Source organism: Monodelphis domestica, chromosome 4 (assembly GCF_027887165.1).
Source record: "Monodelphis domestica isolate mMonDom1 chromosome 4, mMonDom1.pri, whole genome shotgun sequence".
NCBI lineage: Eukaryota > Metazoa > Chordata > Mammalia > Didelphimorphia > Didelphidae > Monodelphis > Monodelphis domestica.
Window position 1 is genome coordinate 225,521,147 of NC_077230.1, and position 22,568 is coordinate 225,543,714.

At 34.9% G+C, this 22,568-nt stretch overlaps 1 protein-coding gene across 3 annotated transcripts in view; it reads right to left on the bottom strand.

Moving 5' to 3' along the window:
• Positions 1–22,568, bottom strand: part of JHY (junctional cadherin complex regulator) — a 162,239-nt gene that overhangs the window by 21,456 nt on the left and 118,215 nt on the right. For all 3 annotated transcript variants that reach the window (XM_007494618.3, XM_007494619.3, XM_016433786.2), the window contains exons 4-6: positions 22,100–22,210; positions 14,111–14,784; positions 11,042–11,336 (exon numbers count right to left, since the gene is read on the bottom strand). In XM_007494618.3, the coding sequence (XP_007494680.1) occupies positions 11,042–11,336; positions 14,111–14,784; positions 22,100–22,210 (1,080 nt within the window). The remainder of the gene's footprint in view (positions 1–11,041; positions 11,337–14,110; positions 14,785–22,099; positions 22,211–22,568) is intronic.

Sequence of the window (22,568 nt, forward strand, 5' to 3'; positions counted from 1 at the left end):
TGAATTATCTAGCTGCCTCTATTGATTTATTTTCACAACATCTCTCATATGTATACTCTTTCCTCCACTCATACTGCCACCATCCTAGTTGGGGTCCTCCTCATTTGCTGTCTGGGCTACTAAAATAGTTTCTTCTTTCTGGTTAGTCAATGAAGATTTGATAAGTACTTACCATATGCCAGGCAGTATGCCAAATATTAGGTTTACAAATACAAGCAGAAAAATAGTCTCTGTTAAGAAACAGATATTATTAAGGGTAAATTTTAGGGTTGAGGCTGAATATAATTTTAGTTGGTTGCCAGGGACTTAAATTAGAAATCCCAATGAAAAACTCAAGTCAGAATGGAATTCATGGTGGTTTCTTTACGAGAGAGAGAGAGAGAGAGAGAGAGAGACAGAGAGAGAGAGAGAGAGAGAGAGAGAGAGAGAGAGACAGACAGAGAGAGAGAGAGACAGAGAGAGAGAGACAGAGAGAGAGAAACAGAGAGAGAGACAGAGAGACAGAGACAGAGAGAGAGACAGAGAGAGAAAGAGAGACAGAGACAGAGACAGAGAGAGAGACAGAAAGAGATAGAGAGAGAAAGAGAGACAGAGACAGAGACAGAGAGACAGAGACAGACAGAGACAGAGACAGAGAGAGAGACAGAGACAGAAAGAGAGAGACAGACAGAGACAGAGAGAGAGAGACAGAGAGACAGAGACAGAGAGAGAGACAGAGATAGAAAGAGAGAGAGGGAGAGAGACAGAGACAGAAAGAGAGAGACAGACAGAGACAGAGAGAGAGAGACAGAGAGACAGAGACAGAGAGAGAGAGAGAAAGCAGCACCTGGGCTGAGCCAGGCAGGAGTTCAGAGGCCTTGGCCAAGGGGCCTCTCCAGAAGCCAAGGGAAAGGGGAGTCAGCTTATCACTCACCACATGACCATCTAAAAGGAAAGCAGTCTGAGGTCTCATGCTAAGCTCCTCCAGGATCAAGTTCCAGGGACAAGTCTGCCAAGGGTCCCTCTCACAGGAAGTGACGTGAAATATAAAGGGAGTTCTTAACATCACTTCCTGTGTCTCACATGTACCAATGAAGGCTTAAGCTTGGCTTAGGACAGTCCAGGGGGTCAGTCAGTTGTTTCTGATTTCTCACTTGTTAGCACATGCTGGTCATAGGCCTTCCTCTACCACATTCAATCCTTAAGTGGGGGTGTATACATTCCTGGTTGCTAGAATTTCTAAAGACTAAGCAGGGTGGAGTAAAAGTAAAATTCACAATATTCCATTGGGGAAAGACTCCACATGAAAGGGAAATGAAAAGGAATATGGTAGAGAATCATCTCCAGTATATCCTGGAAAGGAATAAATACATGGTTGGCCTGAGCTTCCTCCTTAAAATAGATATTCTAGGTGGCACCAATTCATCAGAGGGAGAAGTTGAAGGGACTTAGGGTACTTTCTTTCTTAAAAAATATTCTAAAAATAGTTTTTATTGATATTTTCTGTTTCTTATATTACCATACTTATTCGACAAATCTCTCCCCATAACCTTCCCAGAAAGCAATCCCATATGACATAAAGTATGCTTTTAGATAAGGGGAAAAAGTCAGCAAACCTGATCAATATATTGAGAAAGTCCAAAGACAGACAAAATGGGTAACACTTCTGTACTCACAATCTGTTCAAAAGAATAGGTTGGGGGTGCCTTCTCATATCTATTCATTGGGCCTCATTTGGTCCTTATAATTTCGTTACGTCAACTTTCAAATTTTGGCATGTGGTTCTTTCCTTTTACATTGTTGTAATTACTATGTATATTGGGGTTTTTTTTGGTTCTGTTTATTTCACTTTTCATTAGTACATTTTTCTCTGTAGTCATCAACATACATCATTTCTTATAGCTTAGTAACATTCCATTCCATTCCATTAATGAATCACAGATTATCTATCCATTCCTCAATCAATGGGCATTTGCTTTATTTCAAATTCTTAGTTATCACAAAAAGCACTGCTATAAATATTTTGGAGCATATGGAGACTTTTTCTTATCAATGGTATCTGGTAAATGTAGTCTCTTGGTTCAAAGGATATTGACATTTTAATAACTTTATTTGCCTAATTTTAAATTGCTTTCCAAAATGGGTATATTATTTCACAGCTCCACTAACAATGTATTAATGTGTTTGTATTTCCACAATCGCTCCATATAGTTACTGTCATTTTTTGTCATTTTTGCCAATTTGTAGGATGTGAGGTAAATCCTCAGAATTGTTTTGATTTGCATTTCTCATATTATTAGTGATTTGGAGCACTAATGGGGTTGTAAATATTTTGTAGATCTTCTTTTGAGAATTGTTTGTCAATATTTTTTGATAATTTTCTATTGGAAAATGGTTATTAGTCTTATATATACTTATTTTTCATTAAACTTGGATACCAAATCTTTATCAGAGAAATTTGGTATGATAATTCCCACCCTGCCACCATTCAATCACTTCCCTTCTTAACCTGCATGTATGAATATTGACTGCGAAGAGGCCTTTTCAATTTCAAACCATCAACATTATCAATTTTATCTTTTGTAATTGTTTTTATCTTGTTTGGCTAAGAATATATCTCCTACCTCTAACTGTTTGAGGTACATGATTTGTTTCTTTTCTAATTTAAAAAAATAACATGATCTTTAATATTAAGGTTTGTCTATCCATTCAGAAAGTATTAAGAAATATAGTATAAGGTGATTTAAACAGTTTCTGCTGGACTGCTTTCCAGTTTCCCCAGCTGTTTTTATCAAATAGGGAGTTTTTCCCTGGTTATTTATGTTTTCTATTTTATCAAACACTGGGTAACTGATTTCCATTACTCCTGAATCTCCCTTGCCTAGTCTGTTCTGTGACCTATCTCTCTATTTTTAAACCAATACCGGATAGTTTTTACGACTACTACTTTATAATATACTTTGATGTCTAGAAGTGTCATTTCCCCTTCATTTTTATTTTTCATTTCCCTTGATATTCTAGATCTTTTGTTTATCCAAATGAATTGTTATTTTTTTTAAAGTTCTGTAAAGTATCATGTTGGTATTTTGATTGGCATAGTATTTAAAAGTTTAAATTTATTTTGGTAGTATTATCTATCATCTGTTGTCCTTTTATTATATTGGCATGGTCTAGTCTAGCCATGGTGGCGTTCTAGCCATGAACACTGGCTATTCCTCCAGTTATTTAGGTTGTCCATCCTTCCTTCCTTCCTTCCTTCCTTCCTTCCTTCCTTCCTTCCTTCCTTCCTTCCTTCCTTCCTTCCTTCCTTCCTTCCTTCCTTCCTTCCTTCCTTTTCTATCTTAGAATTAATACTGTGCATTAGTTCCACAGCAGAAGAGTGATAGGAGCTAGGCAATGGGGGTAAAGTGATTTGCTTGAGGTCATATAGCTAGGAAGTGTTTAAAGGCAAATTTGAACCCAGGACCTCCCATCTCTAGGTCTGACTCTCTATACTTTAAATCACCTACCAGCCTCTTTATTTCTTTAAGGAATGCTTTGTAATTGAGTCTATACAAATCTTTTGTGTGCTTTGGGAAGATGATTCTCTGATTTTTTCTGCACTGTGTATTTATTGGGAATGAGATTTCACTCTTTGTTATTGCTTCTTGGGTTTTCTAATATATAGAGAAATGCTGTTGATTTTTGAGGATTTGTGGCCTGCAACTGTGTTGAATCTCTTAATTATCTCAATAAGTACCTGCTGATTCTTTAGAATTTTCCAAGTAAACCATTATATCATTAGCAAACAGGAATAGTTATCTCTTCTTTAATCTATTTTTATTCCTTTAACTTATTTTTCTTGTCTTATTGCTGGCATTTCTAGTATTCTATCAAAAAACAGTGGGGAGATTGGGCACCCTTGACTCACTTTCATATTTATTAGAAAAAAGTTCTAGAGTATCTCCATTGTATAAGAGGCTTATTTTTGGATTTGGATAAATGCTTTTTTTATGATATTAAGAAAGTCCCTTTAGGATATGAATAGGCAATTTCCAGTCAAAGAAATCAAAACTATTAATAAGCACATGAAAAAGTGTTCTAAATCTCTTATAATCAGAGAGATACAAATCAAAAGAATTCTGAGGTATCACCTCACACCTAGCAGATTGGCTAAACATGTCAGCAAAGGAAAGTAATGAATGCTGGGGGGGTGGTGGCAAAGACGGGACATTAATTCATTGCTGGTGGAGTTGTGTGATCCAACCATTCTGGAGGGCAATTTGGAACTATGCCCAAAGGGTGATAAAAGACTGTCTGTCCTTTGATCCAGCCATAGCACAGCTGGGTTTGTACCCCAAAGATACTAAGGAAAAAGACTTGTACAAGAATATTCATAGCTGTGCTCTTTGTGGTAGCAAAAAATTGGAAAATGAGGGGATGCCCATCAATTGGGGAATGGCTGAACAAATTGTGGTATTTGTTGGTGATGGAATACTATTGTGCTAAAAGGAATAATGAACTGGAGGAATTCCATGGAGACTGGAACAACCTCCAGGAAGTGATGCAGAGCGAGAGGAGCAGAACCAGGAGAACATTGTACACAGAGACTGATACACTCTGGTACAATCAAATGTAATGGACTCCTCCATTAGTGGCAATGCAGTGATCCTGAACAACTTGGAGGAATCTATGAGAAAAAAACACTATCCACATCCAGAGGAAACACTGTGGGAGTAGAAACACTGAAGAAAAACAACTGCTTGAATACATGGGCTGAGGGGATATGACTGGGGATGTAGACTCTAAATGAACATCCTAGTGCAAACATCAACAACATGGATATAGGTTCTGATCAAGGACACATTTAATACCCAGTGGAATTGCAAGTCAGCTATGGGAAGGGCAGGGGGAGGGGAGGGAGGAATAGAAAATGATTTTTGTAACCAAGGAATAATATTTGAAATTGACCAAATAAAATAAAAAAAATAAAAAGAAAGTCCCTTTATACCTTCTTTGAAGGTTTTTCTTTCTTTTTTTAGCATAAAAGTGTTGTCTTTTACCAAAGGCTTTTTCTGTGTTTATTGATATCGTCATAAAGTTTTGGATGTTTTCATTTGTAATATGATTTTTCCCCTTAATCAACCTTTGTTCAAATTTAGCTTGATCATAATGAATAATTTCTTGGATAAAGTACTGCCATCCATTTGATAGGATTTTGTTTAAAAGTTTTGAGTCTCTGTTCATTAATAATACTAATCTATATTTTTCTTTCTGTGTTTTATACCCTGGATTGGGTATTAGGACTTCATTAGTCTCAAAGCACTCTGCTAGTATTTTATTTCTCAATTTTTGGAGAATAATTTGTAATGTATGGGTACTAACTGTGCTTTAAAAGTTTGAAAGAATTCTTGTGTGAATTCACCAGGACCATTAGTTTGTTTTTTTTTTTTTACTTTGGTCATTCCTTTTCTCAAGATCTATTTACTTTTTTAGATAGTGTTATTTAATATCTCTATCTGGTCTTCTGATTGTTTGGATTTTTTTTGTTTTTAAAGGTATAGTGTTATTTATTTTGTGTTCCTGGTTTTGTTAGCATATAATGTGCATAATGTTCTTATTCTTTTCTATTCCTGATTTTGCTGTAAAATTGTCTTCTTTGCCATTTTATTGATTTGATATTCTGCTCTCTTTATGTAGATTAGGTGTTTATCAATTTTATTAATCTTTTCAAAGAACAAGGTTCTAGTATTATCAGTTCCATTTTGTTCCAAATTTAATTTTTTAATTTAAAATTTTTCTCTTCTGTGTTTATTTTAAGTTTGTTTGATATTCTAATTTTTAAAAATTCACATTCAGTTTATGAATCCTCTTTTAAAAAATGCTTTTAATGTTTGATTGTAAGGATGTGATTTTCCTGCCAAGGCCTATTTCATCTTTTTGGTATGTTGTTTATCATTATCATTTTCTTTTACATAGTTATCATTCTTATGATTCGTTCTTTGACTCACTCATTATTTAAGATTTCATTAAGTATTCAGTGAGGTCTGCATTTTTTGTTTGTAATCTCTGAACCAATTTCTAGTCTCATTGTGTTATGGTCTAAAGGATGTATTAAATATTTCTGACTTTTCCATTTGTTTGCATATTAAGAAGATGCCATAAGTCTTTTAATTTTAGTTTCTCCATTAATTTGTTTCATTTCATATTTTCTCATTTGATTATCTTTTTTGTTGGACTTCTTATAAATTGAGGGATGTTGAAGTCTCTCATCACTATTCTATTACTGTCGATGTCTTCTTCTATTTATTTTTTTGAACCCTTACCTTCCATCTCTGAATCAATACTCAGTATTGGTTCCAAAGTGGAAGAATGGTAAAGGCTAGGAAATTTGGGTCAAGTCATTTGACACAGCAAGGAAGTGTCTGAGGCCAAATCTGGTCTTGGGATCTTCCTCTCCAGGTCTTCCTAACCACCAAGCCACCTACTGTCCCAACTCCTTTTTTTTTTTTATTTTATGCATGGAAAAAAATTTTTTTCTACATCCTACATTTATCCTACATTTATTTTTTGTATATCTTTGTTTTTTTAATGTTTCATATTAAGCAACAGATTACAGAGTTTTGTTTTATTATCCAATCTATCATTTTTCTATTTTATTGAATTGTTTAGTTCATTTACATTGAAGTTATGACTTGGATTTATATTTTCTTCCTCTGTATTTTCTTTCTCTGTAAACACAGTATTATATTCCTTTAGTTACTTTACTTTAGTCTTTTTAAAAAAGATGGTCTTGTTTTCATTGGCTCTATTCCCTTCATCCCTGATCTCCTCTTCTAATTTTTAACCTCTTTCCCTTTAGAGTTTTATTCATTCCCTTTTCTCTTTTTTCTGGCTTTATATTATCTTTTCCCCTCTCAGTCAAGTAGATTTCCACTTCATCTCCACCTTAGTTATTCCAGTTCATTAATTTTTGGAATTTCATTTTTGTTTTTCAAAAATTTTCAGAGAGGGATTTTCTTATTCTCTTATGTAGCCTTTCCATTCTAGACTCATTCTCTGATTCATAATGCCTATATTTTTTCTGACTAAAATTTTTATTGCATACAAATTACACAAGCTTTCTTATATAATATATAATTTACACATAGCCTAATATTTTGTAAAAAGTCCAGTGGCTTCAGATACTTAGATGTAAATCTATTTTATTTTCCCTCCCTCTCCACTAAAAAAAGGACAGAAAATCAATGATGGCTCACTGTAGGGAGCATTACAAGATAACTCAGAAATTATTAATAAAAGAAAATCAGTAAATTAAAAAAACATCAATATCAATGACTGGTCTTTCTCTTTTCTCTGTGTTCTTCATGTAATCAAACCTTCTAAGATATCCTTTCCAGTTCCTTCCTTCTAGGCATTTTCTGCTACTGTCTTATAAGGCTCCCTTGATTTCCCTTTTCCATTGTGTCTCATTCCCAGAAAATGCCAATTACTGCAGGTGTCAGAGAAGGCAATGCCTCGTGATAGGGCCTCTCCTCTAAATTCCTGACTTTTCAGCCCACCAATGATCTCTACCTTCTTATTTACCCCCCTCTAATATTTGCCTCAAAATCGCCTATGTCTATACTTTTCTTGCTCCTCCTCATGCCAGTGATCCTCAGAGGTTCTAACTCCCCTATTCTCAGTGCAGGACAAATAGACTTTTCAAACATCAAATCTCCCAGGCCTCACCCAGGAGTAAGATCCTCATCTTCCTTCACTGACCATCTCTCCTTACCCACAGGTATTTTTCCATTCCATTCCAAGTCTCCTTCCATTGCCCCCATTTTTAACTCCCCCATAGGCTCTTTTCCTTTTAAGACAATGGAGGTAGTAATCTTTCCCCCACTGCTAGCCCTTGCTTTGACTCTGGCACATCACACATTGCTCTATATCTTCTTGTCCCCCCCTCCCCCCCATGAGTCTACCCATAGTGTAATGCCATCCCACAATAGCAGCATTCACCTGTGGGCAGAGTGGGGTCAGACAGAGCTTGTCCACAGCCCCTAAGCTCCCACTTCACTGTTACTTCTACCAGATTTCTACCTTCACCCTCTCCTTGCGTTCATTTAAAAAGAAGCCCTTGCCCTTCTCTCGGCATCACTGTGGCAGTTGCTGTCCTGGCCTGCTGCATTTATTCACTCAGCCCGGGTTTCTTTTGTTTGGGGTATTCAAGAGGGAAATAAATACTTTCTTTGGTTCTGGAGAACTGAACACTTAAACATCTAAAATGTTTCAGACTATTCTTTATTACTGAACATTCATCATTTTTCCTCTGTGGTCAAGCTCAGATTTATAGCAGCTGTCAACCTGGGCTGGATCCTGAGCGCCACTGCTCTTTGGAACACATTATTCCATCCCCTGTTCCTACAGTGGATGTGGAATAGTCTTGCATTATTTGGAATGTCCCTTCTTTTGTATTTAAACCTCTTTTTCCTGATGAATTGTAGAACTTATTTCTAAAATGAATTGTTAAACTTAACCACTTATGGGTTTTAGAGTTTGAAGTCTTGTTTGTATTTCCCCTCCTGGGGATAAATCGTGAAGTCTTTGAATGAAATTTCATTTTCTATGTTCAAAAGCTCTAGGCAACTCTCTTCTATTATCTCTCTTATTATGTTAATTAAGAGTTTTTCATGTTCTTCTGGGAAAGGAAGAAAAAAACTTATGACCTTCAGATTATTTATGATATCAGTATCTTTTGCTTGCAAAGTGAATGTATTTTCTTTTAATGTTATTATTTTTTTGCTTTTCTTCTAGATTGTACTTCACTTCTGTTTATTTGCATTTAGTGCCTTTCAGAGCCTGATTCCACCAAAATTTTTAACCTTTTTTCCTTTCATGTACTCTATTTTCTAACTAAATTGATTTGCTTAGAATCCAACATTCTATCTCACATTTTTCAATACCTCCTTCTTATTAGGAATTGTCACTAGGTTCTGAATGAATCATTAAGAAGATGAAAAACCAAAACCAAAACTAATTTTAGTAAAAAATGAAATTGAAGAGAATGAAGAGGTCAGTGCTCTCAAGTTTACATCTCAACCGGTTTAACTTTAGATCATTACTGACCACTCACAATAAGTCTGGAGAATTACTCTTTACTCCTTTCACCAGAAATACTTCAATATCAATTGGTAAAGATCCAAGTTTTTAAATACAGAGAAGAGGAATTTTAGTCTTAGACAATGGCAAGGAATATAATACAAATATGGACTGCTATCAAGTACTGACTACCATCCCCTAATAAATGTAAGTTATAACAAAGATTTAATTTTCAAAAGATGAGCTAAGAAGTGAGCTGAATTTTATTCCAGGTAGCTGAATATTAAAGTCCTGTGCCTAGATTTACTCAAATTTGGCTCAAGCTGCCTTAGCTGGTTTTCAAAACAGCTACCTTTTAAAATCTAGCCAGCAAAAGCTCTTTGTAGCCTACTATCCTTTTAATATAAGAAAGATTTAAAAATTTCTTTGTTTTATGCCTTCTTTGCCATTACCAGTCCATAAAAATTTCTAACTGCGGCATAGGGCCACAATCATTTTTTACTAATAAAATGACCCCCATTTCTGACCCCAATTCAGAAACCCTGCTCTAAACAAGCTCTTTCCAGGATGTGCTACTGGATGTTGCGGAGTAAGCAGCAGCCACTGACAACAACCAAATCTCATAACGTATAAAAACTGTAATATCATACCATTACTTTTAAAATTATGCATCTATCTATATGCCTTTCTGGAGAATAATATAGGGATTTTCTAATGGAAGGTACTACAAAGCATGATCATTTGGCTGCCAGTGATTAATTAAAAATCTTTTTCAAGCTCTTGGACTTGGGACAAAGTGGGTCTGAATTGAAAGTGACATTGGGTGTTTTGTGAAGACTTGGTTTAACTTTGAAAAGGTGTACCCTGCTGTGGGGACACAGCAGTGTAATTCTCCAGGAAATTCTTCAGATGTGTAAGTGTGAGAAAGTTACTTGAAAAAAAGACAAAAACAATACCTCAAATGCTGGAGAATAGTAAATGAAAGAAATTTGCTCTGCAGTTGCTAAACCTAATCCAAATAATGCCTTCTTAAATGCAGTCAAGCATCAATACCTAGATTGTCTGCTATAAGAAATATATGAGTAATTAGTTTAAAACAGGCAGCTTTGGGACTGCCAGAAAACGTATTAAATAATTGTTCTGTCATGGCCACATATGACTGTTTTTGTACTGTTGTATTATCTCTTATGTATTAATGATTATAATGTAAATGATGAAGATTCATAAACTAGTGACCACAGAACTTTCAGGAGGACAGGAATGATGATTAGGATGGACAAATCCTGTAACTTTTAATATGGTTCAGTTTGATTCCCTTGGAAACCAAAAGATTTGACTTGACTAACAAATGGGCATGACATGGATAATGATTCATTCCATCTGGTGCTGTGGCTACCTGCTGTCCTATACAAATAACTTTGTTCTAAGTCATTTTAGCTCCTGGAATAGCTTAACGGACAAACAGTACTTCTGAATGCTTGTCAGATATGGGCCTAAGGTCTTTAAGCCAAAGAGGGGAAACAGGCAATATATAAATGGATAACATTTTTTACTAGAAGAGTTTTTATAAAAAATAAAGATTTAAAAGAATCAGAATCTGATTTTGGAAGTTAGGATTTGGAGGTACTATTCTCTTGGTGATATGTGAAGCACCTTGGGCATATCTATGAGGTTTTCCCCCTATGAAACTGAATCACAGAGTTTTTTATGAAGCTAAGATTTGAAACTTTAATTAAAAACACTAAGTAGAGTTAAGTTCAAAATACATTTTTTCCAAGGGCAATCCCTGATTAGCATGACTCCTGAATGAGGAAGGATAGAAGCCCTTCCAATTTAGGATTACTGCGGTCCTTATTCAAGCCTTTATAACCTACAAAGTTTAAAAGAATGAAGCCACCTGTCCATCCCATATTTACAATCCATAGACTCTGTATATTATTAAAAATTAGAAGATGGTTTGCAAGTGTGATATTCTTTTCTAATAGGCAAACATTCTCACCTTACTGGCAGCTCTATCCTTATTCTTTTTCTGCTTCTCCAGTTGTAGGAGGTAGCCTTCAGAATTGCAACGACTAAGTGTTGCCTGACTTCTCTGGCTTTTTCCAGTATTGAGTTGGGATTCACTGTCTACCCTTGAGAATATTGATGGAAACATGGTATTGGAGGAAGTCACTTCACTGGGCTGTACTTCTGTCAGCTGCATTAAGGCTTGTTGATGCTGCTCCATTATGTGGGTGAGCTGAGTATCTGGAGAAATTCTTGCTGGCTCACTTTCAGATTGAGGATGGAATTTCCTTGATAGAAGAAAATTAGTAAGATTCTCAGTTATCAAAATACTGATATATAAAATCAATAGGCTTGTCAGTTTTTCCAAAATATGAATCTGATGGATATGCACACACATATATGTATATACATACATATATATGCATTTTTTTAAAACCCTTACCTTCTGTCTTGGAGTCAATACTGTGTATTGGCTCCAAGGCAGAAAGAGTGGTAAGGGCTAGGCAATGGGGGTCAAGTGACTTGCCCAGGGTCACACAGCTGGGAAGTGTCTAAGGCCAGACTTGAACCTAGGACCTCCCGTCTCTAGGCCTGACACTCAATCCACTGAGCTACCCAGCTGCCTCCATATATATGCATTTTTTAACATTCTTTTTTTTTAAATTTTGGGTTCTAAATTATCTTTCTTCCTCCCTTCCCTCCTCCCTCCCAGAGAAGGTCAGCAATCTGATATAGATTTTTATATATATAAAATTCTGTTGGACTTTTAAATGATTTAAAAAATTCCTTATTATCCAAAATGACTCTTTGGAAAGGCAGGAAATATAGGGAAATTTAGGTGATATTAAAAACAAAAGATACAAATAAATTTTTTAAATGGTTATTATTAACTATCTTCCTTTGGGTATTGAGAATACATTAATATTTACATTTTTACAGAAAAGAAAGGTTTTCAAGACGTCTTTTTGTCTATCTCCGCCTCTAAGAAGGATTAAAATTAAGCTACCGAAGACAGAAAAGTTTCTTTCTTATGAAAACAATACATTTTTATAATTGGCCTAAGTAAATTATAGGGTTACAGGATTTAGAGCTAAGAAAAGGAACAAGTCCAACAAACTCATTTTATATAGGAGGAAACCGAGACCCTGAGAGATTAAAAGAACTTCATCAAGTTGCACAAGCTGCATGTTAAGAAATTTGGGATTAAAGCCCATTTTTTCCCTTTAAATCCAATACTCTTTCATACTCTATAGAGCAAATGCACTTTAGGTAATTTACCTGAATACCTTAGAGTATTTTTTCCTTTGCTAATTTACTATTAACCTTGGAGAATTTTCCTTTTACTAGTTCACACAAAAAAATGACGTTAAATTCCTTTTATACATGAATTTTGGAGTATTAATGATAAAAAAAGGACATAGCAAAGTTAAATACTGGACAAACTTTAGCAGAGAAATGACTTCTGTACTTTAAAAAAATTTGCCTTACACTGTGCTTGGTTGTGTAAATGATAGAATAATAGGAACTTGCTATTAAATCAATATCTGTATATTTGGTTCAATGAATGCATCTATAACTTATAAAGTCTTATGGAGAGACAGCTAGATAGTACCAGGTATGGAGTTGGGAGGACCTGGGTTCCAAGATGACCTCAGGCACTTCCTAGCTATGTGATCCTAGACAAATTACTTAACCTCATCTTCCTAGTCCTTGCTGCTTTTCTGTCTTAAAATTGATACTAAGACAATTGATAAGGTTTATAGAATAAATACAGGCCTACGGACTAGGTACAGCAGGATCACAGATTTAGAGCTGGAAAGGACCTTAAAGGATATCTAGTTCAACCCTCTCATTTTAATAATGGGTAAAATAAGGTCCAAGGAAGTTAAATAACTTACTCAAGGCCATGCAACAGGTGCTAGACATGGGATAAAACTCAGATCCCTTGACACAAGTCTGTTATCTTTCCATGGTATTACAATGGAACATTTGTAAAATATTCTCATCAACAACTGAGGAAGAAACTAGAATGGAATGGCAAAATATCTGTCTTTGCTCATGCTGTTCTCTTTCTATCTAAAGTCTCTAAGAATTAGTCTAAAATCTACTTCTACCAGAAAGCCTTCTAGGTCTAAAACCATCCACTGATTCTTTTCTTCTTAGAACCTCTATTCTATTTAGAGTTTTGTTCTTAATTATTCTCTAATTAGTTTCATTGGTGTGGGGAAGAAGCATGGAAACTTCCTCTACTGATATATATTAATAACTAATTTACAATCTTAAAAATCTGCCTAAAACATTGGGTATTTATGTTCTGCCTGTGGTCATAAAGCTAGTATGTGTCAGAGATAGGCTTTTACCCAGGTTTTCCAGATTCCAAGGCCAATGTTTTTTCCATTAAGGTCTCTGTGCAAACAGATATTTGTTGATTGGCTGATCTTCAGAAATAACCCTTAATGGTTTGTTTGTTTTCCAGTAAAGATATTCTTCCTTTCTTCCTTCATTATTGATTTTTTGTTTGTCTTGGATTCTATGCTTCACCTTTCAAATACTGCCACCCCCAACACCTTTTTTAAACCCTTACCTTCCATCTTAAAATCAATACTAAGTATTAGTTCCAAGGCAGAAGAGTGGTAAGTAGTAGGCAATTGGAGTTAAATGATTTGCCTAGGGTCATACAGCTGAGAAGTGTCTGAGATCAGATTTGAATCTAGGACCTCCTATCTTTAGGCCTGGCTCTCTATCCATTAAGCCACCTAGCTATCCCTACTCCTCAGTCTCTCATTTCATTCTAGTGGTAGAAGTAGAAAAGATAGCTAAAATTTTAAAGGAGAAATATCTTGAAATTAGATTTTTTGAAGGGGAAGCAGAGAGATAAAGCAGAAGTCAAAGGAATTCTAAATATACTATCCACCCCTGCCAAACACCTTGTACTTTTAATCTTGTCTGTCAGTCTATATGAATATCCCTCACCCCCATCTTCCTCAAAATTAAATTCCTTTTCCTTTTCCTTTTCTAGACATCTACCTATGATAGTCCTTTGATAAAATGGACTCCTTACCATAATAAATCTATGTTGGTATAGCTTGATTCTGAATATGTCTGGTTTGGTTGTCTCAGAGGTGAAGCTTTCTTTTCAAATGATCCTTGATTGTCCACATCAGAAGTGGATTTTGAACCCTTCTTGCGTCCCTTAGATGATCGTTTAATGTAGTTGAAGTCCCAATCAGGTTGAGTATTGAACCTGTAAATCAAAGAACTACTTTCTTGGAAGCGCTGATGTCCTTTTTCTTCATTAATATGCAATATGGAATTAAATACAGCAGGATTTTTATATGTAGGCTTATTAAAAGATTGTTTAGGTAAAGCAAAGTTAGTGGATTCTTCCTTGTGATATTGGTGTCTAAAAGCATTCAAGTCTTGCAAATGATTAACAGGTTCATTCATATTTATACCTTTTTCAAGATTTGTAGAAGGATCAGCTGGTTTAATCTGTTTATACTGTCCTTTGGGCATAGATTTCTGGTTACCTTGACTTACATCTAGTTGTTTAGGTATATTGGGTTTAATATGTGAGTTTGGTGGTTTGGGCCCACTCCAAAGTTTATATTGTTTTCGAACTTTACGTATGTTTTTTCTTCTTGAAGTCAGTCGGACATCAGATGTTTCAGAAGTTAGCTGATTAGGCATTTGGGTGAATTTTGTTTTTTCAGTCTGGGACTGTTCTTGGTAATCCTAAAAAGATATTTGCAATTAATATAAATAAAATGGCTAAATACAGTAATTCCATACTAATTGACCCAGACTATGATGGATGTGATAGGATGGGGAACACATTTATTTAGGACCTGGGAATTCCCAACTAGATTAATATTTACCACAAGCCTAGTCTTTATACACTTTATTATTATTATTTTCTTTTCATATACTTTAAATTAAATTTTCCTTATACTGAAGGCCGAGGTTCTCAAGTAGTTGGATAGGGAATCTGAAAAGGTCCTCTGGTTCTAGGAAGAAATAAGGTAATGACATAGAGGGAAGTATTTTCCCCCTCTATATGCAGTAAAGTCATGCTCTATGAACAGTGAGAATGATTGTACTAAATAGTTTTCAGTGTGATTTTCACATTTAGGAGATAATGATAGACATTGGAAGATTGGAGGAAAATATTAAGTATTGGCAGGTATGCTCTTCTTCTAAAAAGGAGTATACTGAATAAACTCTAAAGCAAAAAAAAAAATGAAGCAAACTATGAAGCAAAAAAATAGCCATATCATTAACAAGCTAAACAATAAAAGAATGAATCATGGATTTTAAAAATGCATTAAAAATTCTAATTGACTGGCCAAGCACAAGTTTACCATGAAATGCTATTCAGATTATCAGATCTTACCTGTACAGGTCATAAGCTAGAAATGAACTCTTCCCCAGATGAAACAAATTAGATTTCATTCAGAGAAAATATAAAAGAGTCTGAGTAGTGATAGGTCATCTGTGAAACCATAAAGGCTGTTTTTGTTTCTACTCCTTAACATAGCTCATGCCTAGACAATTAAACATCTGGGGGAAGTATTTCAATTTCAGTACAGTCTTTCTATTTTTCAAAATTGTATAAAAACAAAATGTACTCTGGTTCCTAGTATAATAGATACACTATGTAGCCATATAGTACTATAGCCATTTAGAAATATTTTCTAATGAATAAAGCATGTATTACTTTGCTTTAAATAAAAGACTTCTGTTGGGAGGACTTTTTGTAAAGAATGATTACATGATTATAGAAAAACAATAACATGCTTGTATGGATTAATGTAATTCATTTTTTCCCTCTCAATACACATGTAAAAACACTTTCTAATCTAAATGTTTATAGGCTGTTTGGAGAACCTGTGTGAAGCAGGTAGGGCAAATACCATTATTTCCATTTTGTTAATGTTGAAATAATTAAGTTTAGGAATAGTTTATAGTGATTATTTTTATTTACTTTGATTATTTATTTAATAAGAGTTAGTCCTAGATGTTAGCCAGGCCTATCAATTAAGTCAAGGCAACCTAGATATTTTTTGAGAAATTAAGTTACTTCTAGCAATATCACTCAGTTAATCATTTATTTAAATAATAACTTTGAAGTATACTTCATAAAATAATATATTTTATTATAATATGAAGAACAAGTTAAACAAGAAATCATAGGCTTTAATTTCTTTTTCTGTCAGCTAGCTACAGCCCTTGCAACCACAAAACCACAAAGTTCCTAGTGTTGTCTTTACTACATCAAGACTCACAACAATTCACAAACTAGCAGTTACCACCTATTGCAAAGTGTAAGTCACAATTTTGTAAATCTTCAACTTCTCTGTTAGTTTGAGTTGCATATATCACATCATCTAAATGTACTTTAAACTTCCTACTAAAGTCTCACCTTTTGGTAAATTCTTAGCAATGACAACCTGCACTATAAACCCTCCCTCCCTTGTAAATCCCCCTTTCTCACCTTAAAAAGAAGCTTTGCACATCATTCCTTTATCTCTGATCTAACAGAGGGTCAGTGAATATTGACCTACTATGACATCTACACTTAAGTCATATTATCTTTCCTAGTCTTTTCCTACATAGGTACAGAAATTTTTTACAATATGGAAACTGTGAGGTAGTATCCAATAATGGAAAGAATATTTCATCAAGAATCAAGAAAACCTGGTTTCAAATTTTGTTTCAAACATTTAATAACTTGTAAGGAACCCTGGAAGGGCAAGTTAGGGTAGTGTAATGGATAGAGTACTATGCCTAGAGTCAGGAAGATTTGAATTTAAATCTGGTTTCAGACATTTAGACTAGCTGTGTGAACCTGGGCAAGTCACTTAATCTTTATATGCCTCAGTTCCTCATCTATAAAATGGAGATACAATGGAGAAGGAAATGGCAATTACTTTACTATCTTTGCCAAGAAAACCTGGACTATTGTCCATGGAGTCATGCACAGTTGGACACAACTGAATGCCTAGACAATAAAAAAGAACTATGTGCAAGTCATTTAATTTCTAGATCTCAGTTTCCTCAACTGGAAAAAGAAGGGATTGGATTTAATGGCCTCTAAGGTCCCTTCCAGATTAAAATTCTATGAGATGTTAACTTCCTCATAGTCTTTCATCTAAGTATCATAGCAAGGACTCTTAGATCCAAATCTAGAACTCTTTCCTTTAAACAAATAAATAATCCAAGTGGGCCTCATTTATTAAGGAAGCTCATTATAAAAGTTAAAATTTTACTTCACATTATTTGTTTACACTGTCCAAGCCTTCTGTGTTTATGTAATAGTGAATATGATTTTTATGAATAATAAAATGTCATAATAAGATTTACTAATTGTTGAATAGTCATATCCATAAAACTTCTTCAATGTGTTAAAAATGTGAGGAAAAATGGTAATTTGCAAGGTCTAGAACTTGAGTTGTCTCTATCTTTCTTTCTTATCTTACCTTCCATCTTAGAATAAATATTGTGTGTTAGTTCCAAGGCAGAAGAACAGTAAGGTCTAAGCAATGGGTCACACAGCTAGAAAGTGTATGAAATTCACATTTGAACTCAAGACCTCTTCTCCTTAGGCCTGACTCTCAACCCACTGGGCCACCTAGCTGCCCCTGAGGAATCTGAGTTTTCTAGCAGACTAGCTTTGATCAGATTTTTCACATAACATTTTCTACCTTCAGTATTCCGAAAATAAGGGTTTACTTATTCTGTAGTCCCTCCTTGGCTTACTTGAGGAAGTATATGTGCAAAAGGCTATTTATTCCAAGTGAAGATTCTCTATAAAGAAAATCAACCCATCCAAAAGGAAATTATCATTTTAAAATCCTATTGGGGGGCACCTGGGTAGCTCAGTTCAATGGATTCAAATATGGCCTCAGACACTTCCTAGCTATGGGACCCTAGGCAAATCACTTGACCCCCATTGCCTAGCCCTTATCACTCTTCTGCCTTAGAACCAATACAAAAATCCTATTGGTGTAGTCAAGCAAGCCTGTTGTTTGAGACTATGTATGAGCATTCTATAATGTTGGTAGCAGTGTGGTTCTTTTCAAGACTTTTCAGCTCTTGAGTTGTTCAGAATTTTAATTGTTATAAGGGAAAAAAGTTCCAGAACTTCCTATTCTTATACTCTCCAACTTGCTATTTCTTAAGCAACTTGTAACCACTACCACCAACTACACACAGATAACAGAACCAGAGGGGAAAAAATTCAAGTATCAGATCTGAGATACTGTTACCACTTGATTTAAATCCTACCATTCTAACTACAATAGAGATTACAATAGAGCTCTTCACAGGGTGCTTGGTCAACAAAGGACAAGGACTCATCATTTTATGAAACTTCAATTGTCTCAAGTGTTAAACCCTTGGATCACACAAAGATAAGTGCCCTAAGAAGGTAGTTCAGGTTCTAGAAATGAAACATATTAGAGACCTGATAGATTTTAAACATCTTCCAAGTAGCCTCTTTGAGATATGAGGCTTAATGAATATTTATTACCTTACAATTAAGGCATCAGGTGTCACTCTTTAGGTGGCCAGACCTGGTTCCCTGAAGTTAATATACAAAGCCAATCTCAGGCCATTTAATCTCCATCAGCACTGAAATACTCTATTTCATCCCAGTCTCACTAGGGTTCTTTTGTTGCCAACACTTACAATCACCACATACTACACACACTCAGACTAACGGCTTAATTGGTGGTAGGTATTAACTTCTTATATAGAGCAAGAGCAGGACATTTTGGCAAGAGGGAAATTTAACAATGGGGAATTCTGTCTCCTACTGCCAAGATGTTAATTTGTCAGTAAGACTTTTTTTTTTTTAAGAATTAGTTTGCACATCTTGTGCTATCAAAGGAAAAGTTTTCCTCAATTTGTTCTGATCCACTTGCCAGAACCTATAAATTAGTGTAGTTACAGTTCATGTAATCAGTTAAGGACTATGAAATGAGGTCTGAGGTCTGGGATAGTTTCTAGTTTTGGTTCTAGCTTTTGAATTAATATTAAATTAATAAAAATATTACCATTTAAATGTTGCTTTAGAATTCTCAGTTTACAATCCTAGAACATTTTAGAGTACAACATTATTAACTAACTATACAGCTTTCTTCAGTTAGGAAACACAGTGCAAGAAGTGGAGAGAGGAATCCTATCAGTGGTGAAGGAAATCTAAGTGATTGATGGAAACATTAATATGTCCTAAAGTAGTTATGAAGTTTCCTTTGGATTTTTTTTAAAGGACTTTGAGATTCCTCAGTGAAAATTTCAATATGAGGATTACATATGATTTCCTTTTTAGGCACCCTTAGATGTGTTTTAGAATGGAGATTATGCATTTTTCTCATTTGAAACCTTTGTTTTATATTTATAGTTTTTCTCTTCCTAGGAAGAATCTTTCATCTGCTAAGAAGTAGGTGCTCCCAGGTTTTTGTGGGACTCACCAAATAATAGCTTTCATCTCCTCCATCTTCATACCACTGCCAAAGTAATCCTTCTAATGAAGATCTGATTATAACCATCCTATCTTAAAAAACCCTTAGTGACTCCTCTTTGCCCAAAAAATAAAATACAAACTCTTTAACCTGCCATTTAGAACTCTCCAAAACATTTCTTCCAGCCTTATTTTGAGGTATTTCTTCCAAAATATTTCTATTTTTCCAGTCTTGGTATTTCCCTTTATGCATACTTTTATGTTATAAACAAATCAGCCTATACTTGAGATTTGCCTATCCCACTCCTCCTTTTACATGACATTCTCCATGCTGGTATTGTTTTTTTTTTTTGCCTAACTTCCAGATTCCACCTCTACTTCTCTGTCTTTACTCATAACTTCTCTTTTTCTGAACTTTCTCTACTCTTTCTCAAAGAAATCTTTCAGTTGCAATATAAATTCATTTAGGATAGGTACTGGTAGTCAGCTTGCTATTCCCCAGATACAACATTCTATCTTATTCTATTCTGAACTTTCAAGCAAACAGGGGAACTGTGCCTACATGTTTTCCCTCTTTCCCTTTGCCTTACTGAATCTTATTGATATTCAACTTAAATGCTATCTCTTACAAGAAGCTTATCCTGATGCTCTTTGGGTTTAAGACATGGAGTATTTCTTGTATCCCCAGATACTAGTTGATCTCCCCAGTTAAAAATCATCTTTCTTCCTTGATCTCTCAAAGTAGTAACTTTCTTTTAATTTTCCTGTATTTCATCTTATTTTAACTTGCATTATAATTATTTATGTATATGCCTAATTCCCTCTACTAGATTGTAAACTCTGAGATCAGCCTTTATTATTTTGTTTATTTCTGCTTTTGGAAAATTCCTTACATAGAGAAAGCACTTAAATAAATGCTTGCTGAATTAAACTGAATTTCTGCTCTTGCAGTGGTCAGTAAGAATCTGGTGTCTAATTCAAATCTCTACAACTAAAGATAGATGTAGAAACCCTAAAAAAATTCTGGGGAGAGCACAAAAAGAATGTAAGAAATTAAGACCTACAAGGAAGGGTTAGAGGAACGGAAAGACAGCTTGAAAAAAGGCCTCACATTGACATATGAAAGATGATGAAAATAATGACTAGCTGTCTTTAATCTCCTCTGAGAATAGAATGATAGATCAATATTTATATTTTAACATGGAAATTTTGGTTTAAATGTAAAGGAACAGAATGGTTAAACATTGTATTAAATTAGTGAGTGGGTAGAAGTATGAAAACACCTCTTCTAGAAGTCATAAGAAATGAAGGGAGTGATAAAACTTGGCCACCAAATAATTATTTAATATAGAAATTCAAGAAGAAATAACCTAATGGAGCTTTTATAAATATTGACAAGTTTAGTAAAAAACTCTGCCTTGAAAAAAAGGATGCTTTGTATTTCCATTGTCCATAATAGTGATCTCATTTCTAAAACAGTTTGTAGTAATATTAAACTAGTAATTATGAGGACATTTTATAGTTGTGTGACCATGGGTAAATCACTTAATCTTCCAGGTTCTAAGTAACTCTCTACAACTATTATTTATTAATCAGTTATTGATGTGTATCTGTCAGGAGCTGGCCTGACAATGTTTGGGGGTCCTTGAAGGGGGTAAGGAGAACGAGATAAGGTAAGGAGGATGAGATGAATCATATTGTGGGATCAGGAGGGCTGAGATGCAGATGGCAACCAAGGCAACTTTATTGAAAGTTACTTCTTTTATAGGGGGAGAAAAATAAACTGGTGCATTAGCACAAACTATAATAACATGTAATGATTAACAGAGAGATCTTAAGAGATCACAATGCAATCCGCCATACATCAGTGATTTATAGATACATGTAGAGCAGGGTTCTAAGAAATGGGAGGAGTTTCAATAGGTTACTTGATACATACACAAGAGTTCCCCTGGAGTCTCCATAGGTTACATGATCCATGCCCTATCTGGGGTTTCTAGGGGTAATGGGCACAAACACCACCTACATGGATAAGGGAGAGAATGGAGAGTATGGCTAGGAACCTTCTGCTCTATGTCCCATAGTTTTGTTCAATGGGTCTCAGGCTTTGCCTGCTACATATATCCATAGAGAGAGCGTCCACATTAGGAGTATCCCATACTAATGAAATCATAGCTCCAGATTAAGAAAATGGAGACAAAACTGTTAGGTGCAGAGAGATTATAACATCAAATAAACATCCAGTAGTGTCTAGATATAAGTATGGTGGGTCTGGGGAGAGAGAGAGGGCTAACCATTCAAAGATGCCATGCTACGACAATTAAAAAAAAAAAAAGTATAAATTGATGTAGTTGAAGGAATGAATCAGAGAATGTTTCAGAACAGTGGTTTTCCAGAACATATACTACCCTCCTCTGGGGGCCTTTAGCAATATATACTTAAATGTGGACTATTCACTTCCTTATAGACAAGTAGTTATTTGGTTTCAGGTATAAAAATAATCCTTTAGGTGATAAGAAGCCAATAAAATATTTTATGTTCAATGTTGACCTCTGAAACACATTTAAATTCTATAGAACAAGTAACCTGAAGCAGTTGGGTTCTATGATGCCATTTGTCGTCAGGATTTGTAACAGGATTCTTAGCTTCCTCAGTTATATTGGGCATCACTTCAGTCTCTTTAACAGCTTTGGAGATCTGAGAGAGTAAAAGATATACAATAGATTAACTTTATTCATTTTATTCAAAAAGACCACAGGAATCGATTCTATATATTCTAAAAGGAACCTGTAGGGTAAGTTTCTATTTTCAACTCTATTTAGTTTATTTAATCAATCAACTAACAAGAACTTATTATGTATATATTCTGTGAAGCACTGTGCCAAGCATTAGGGAAACAAAATACTTTTGCCATCAAGGAGCTTGTATCTTAAAGGGGAAACAAGTACACAAAAAGATTATCTACCTGTCTATCTCTATTATCTCTCTACCTCTAAAATAGAGAGTAAATGGAAGGTAACCTTAGATTAGATAGCTTGGGTCAGTGTTGGATTGG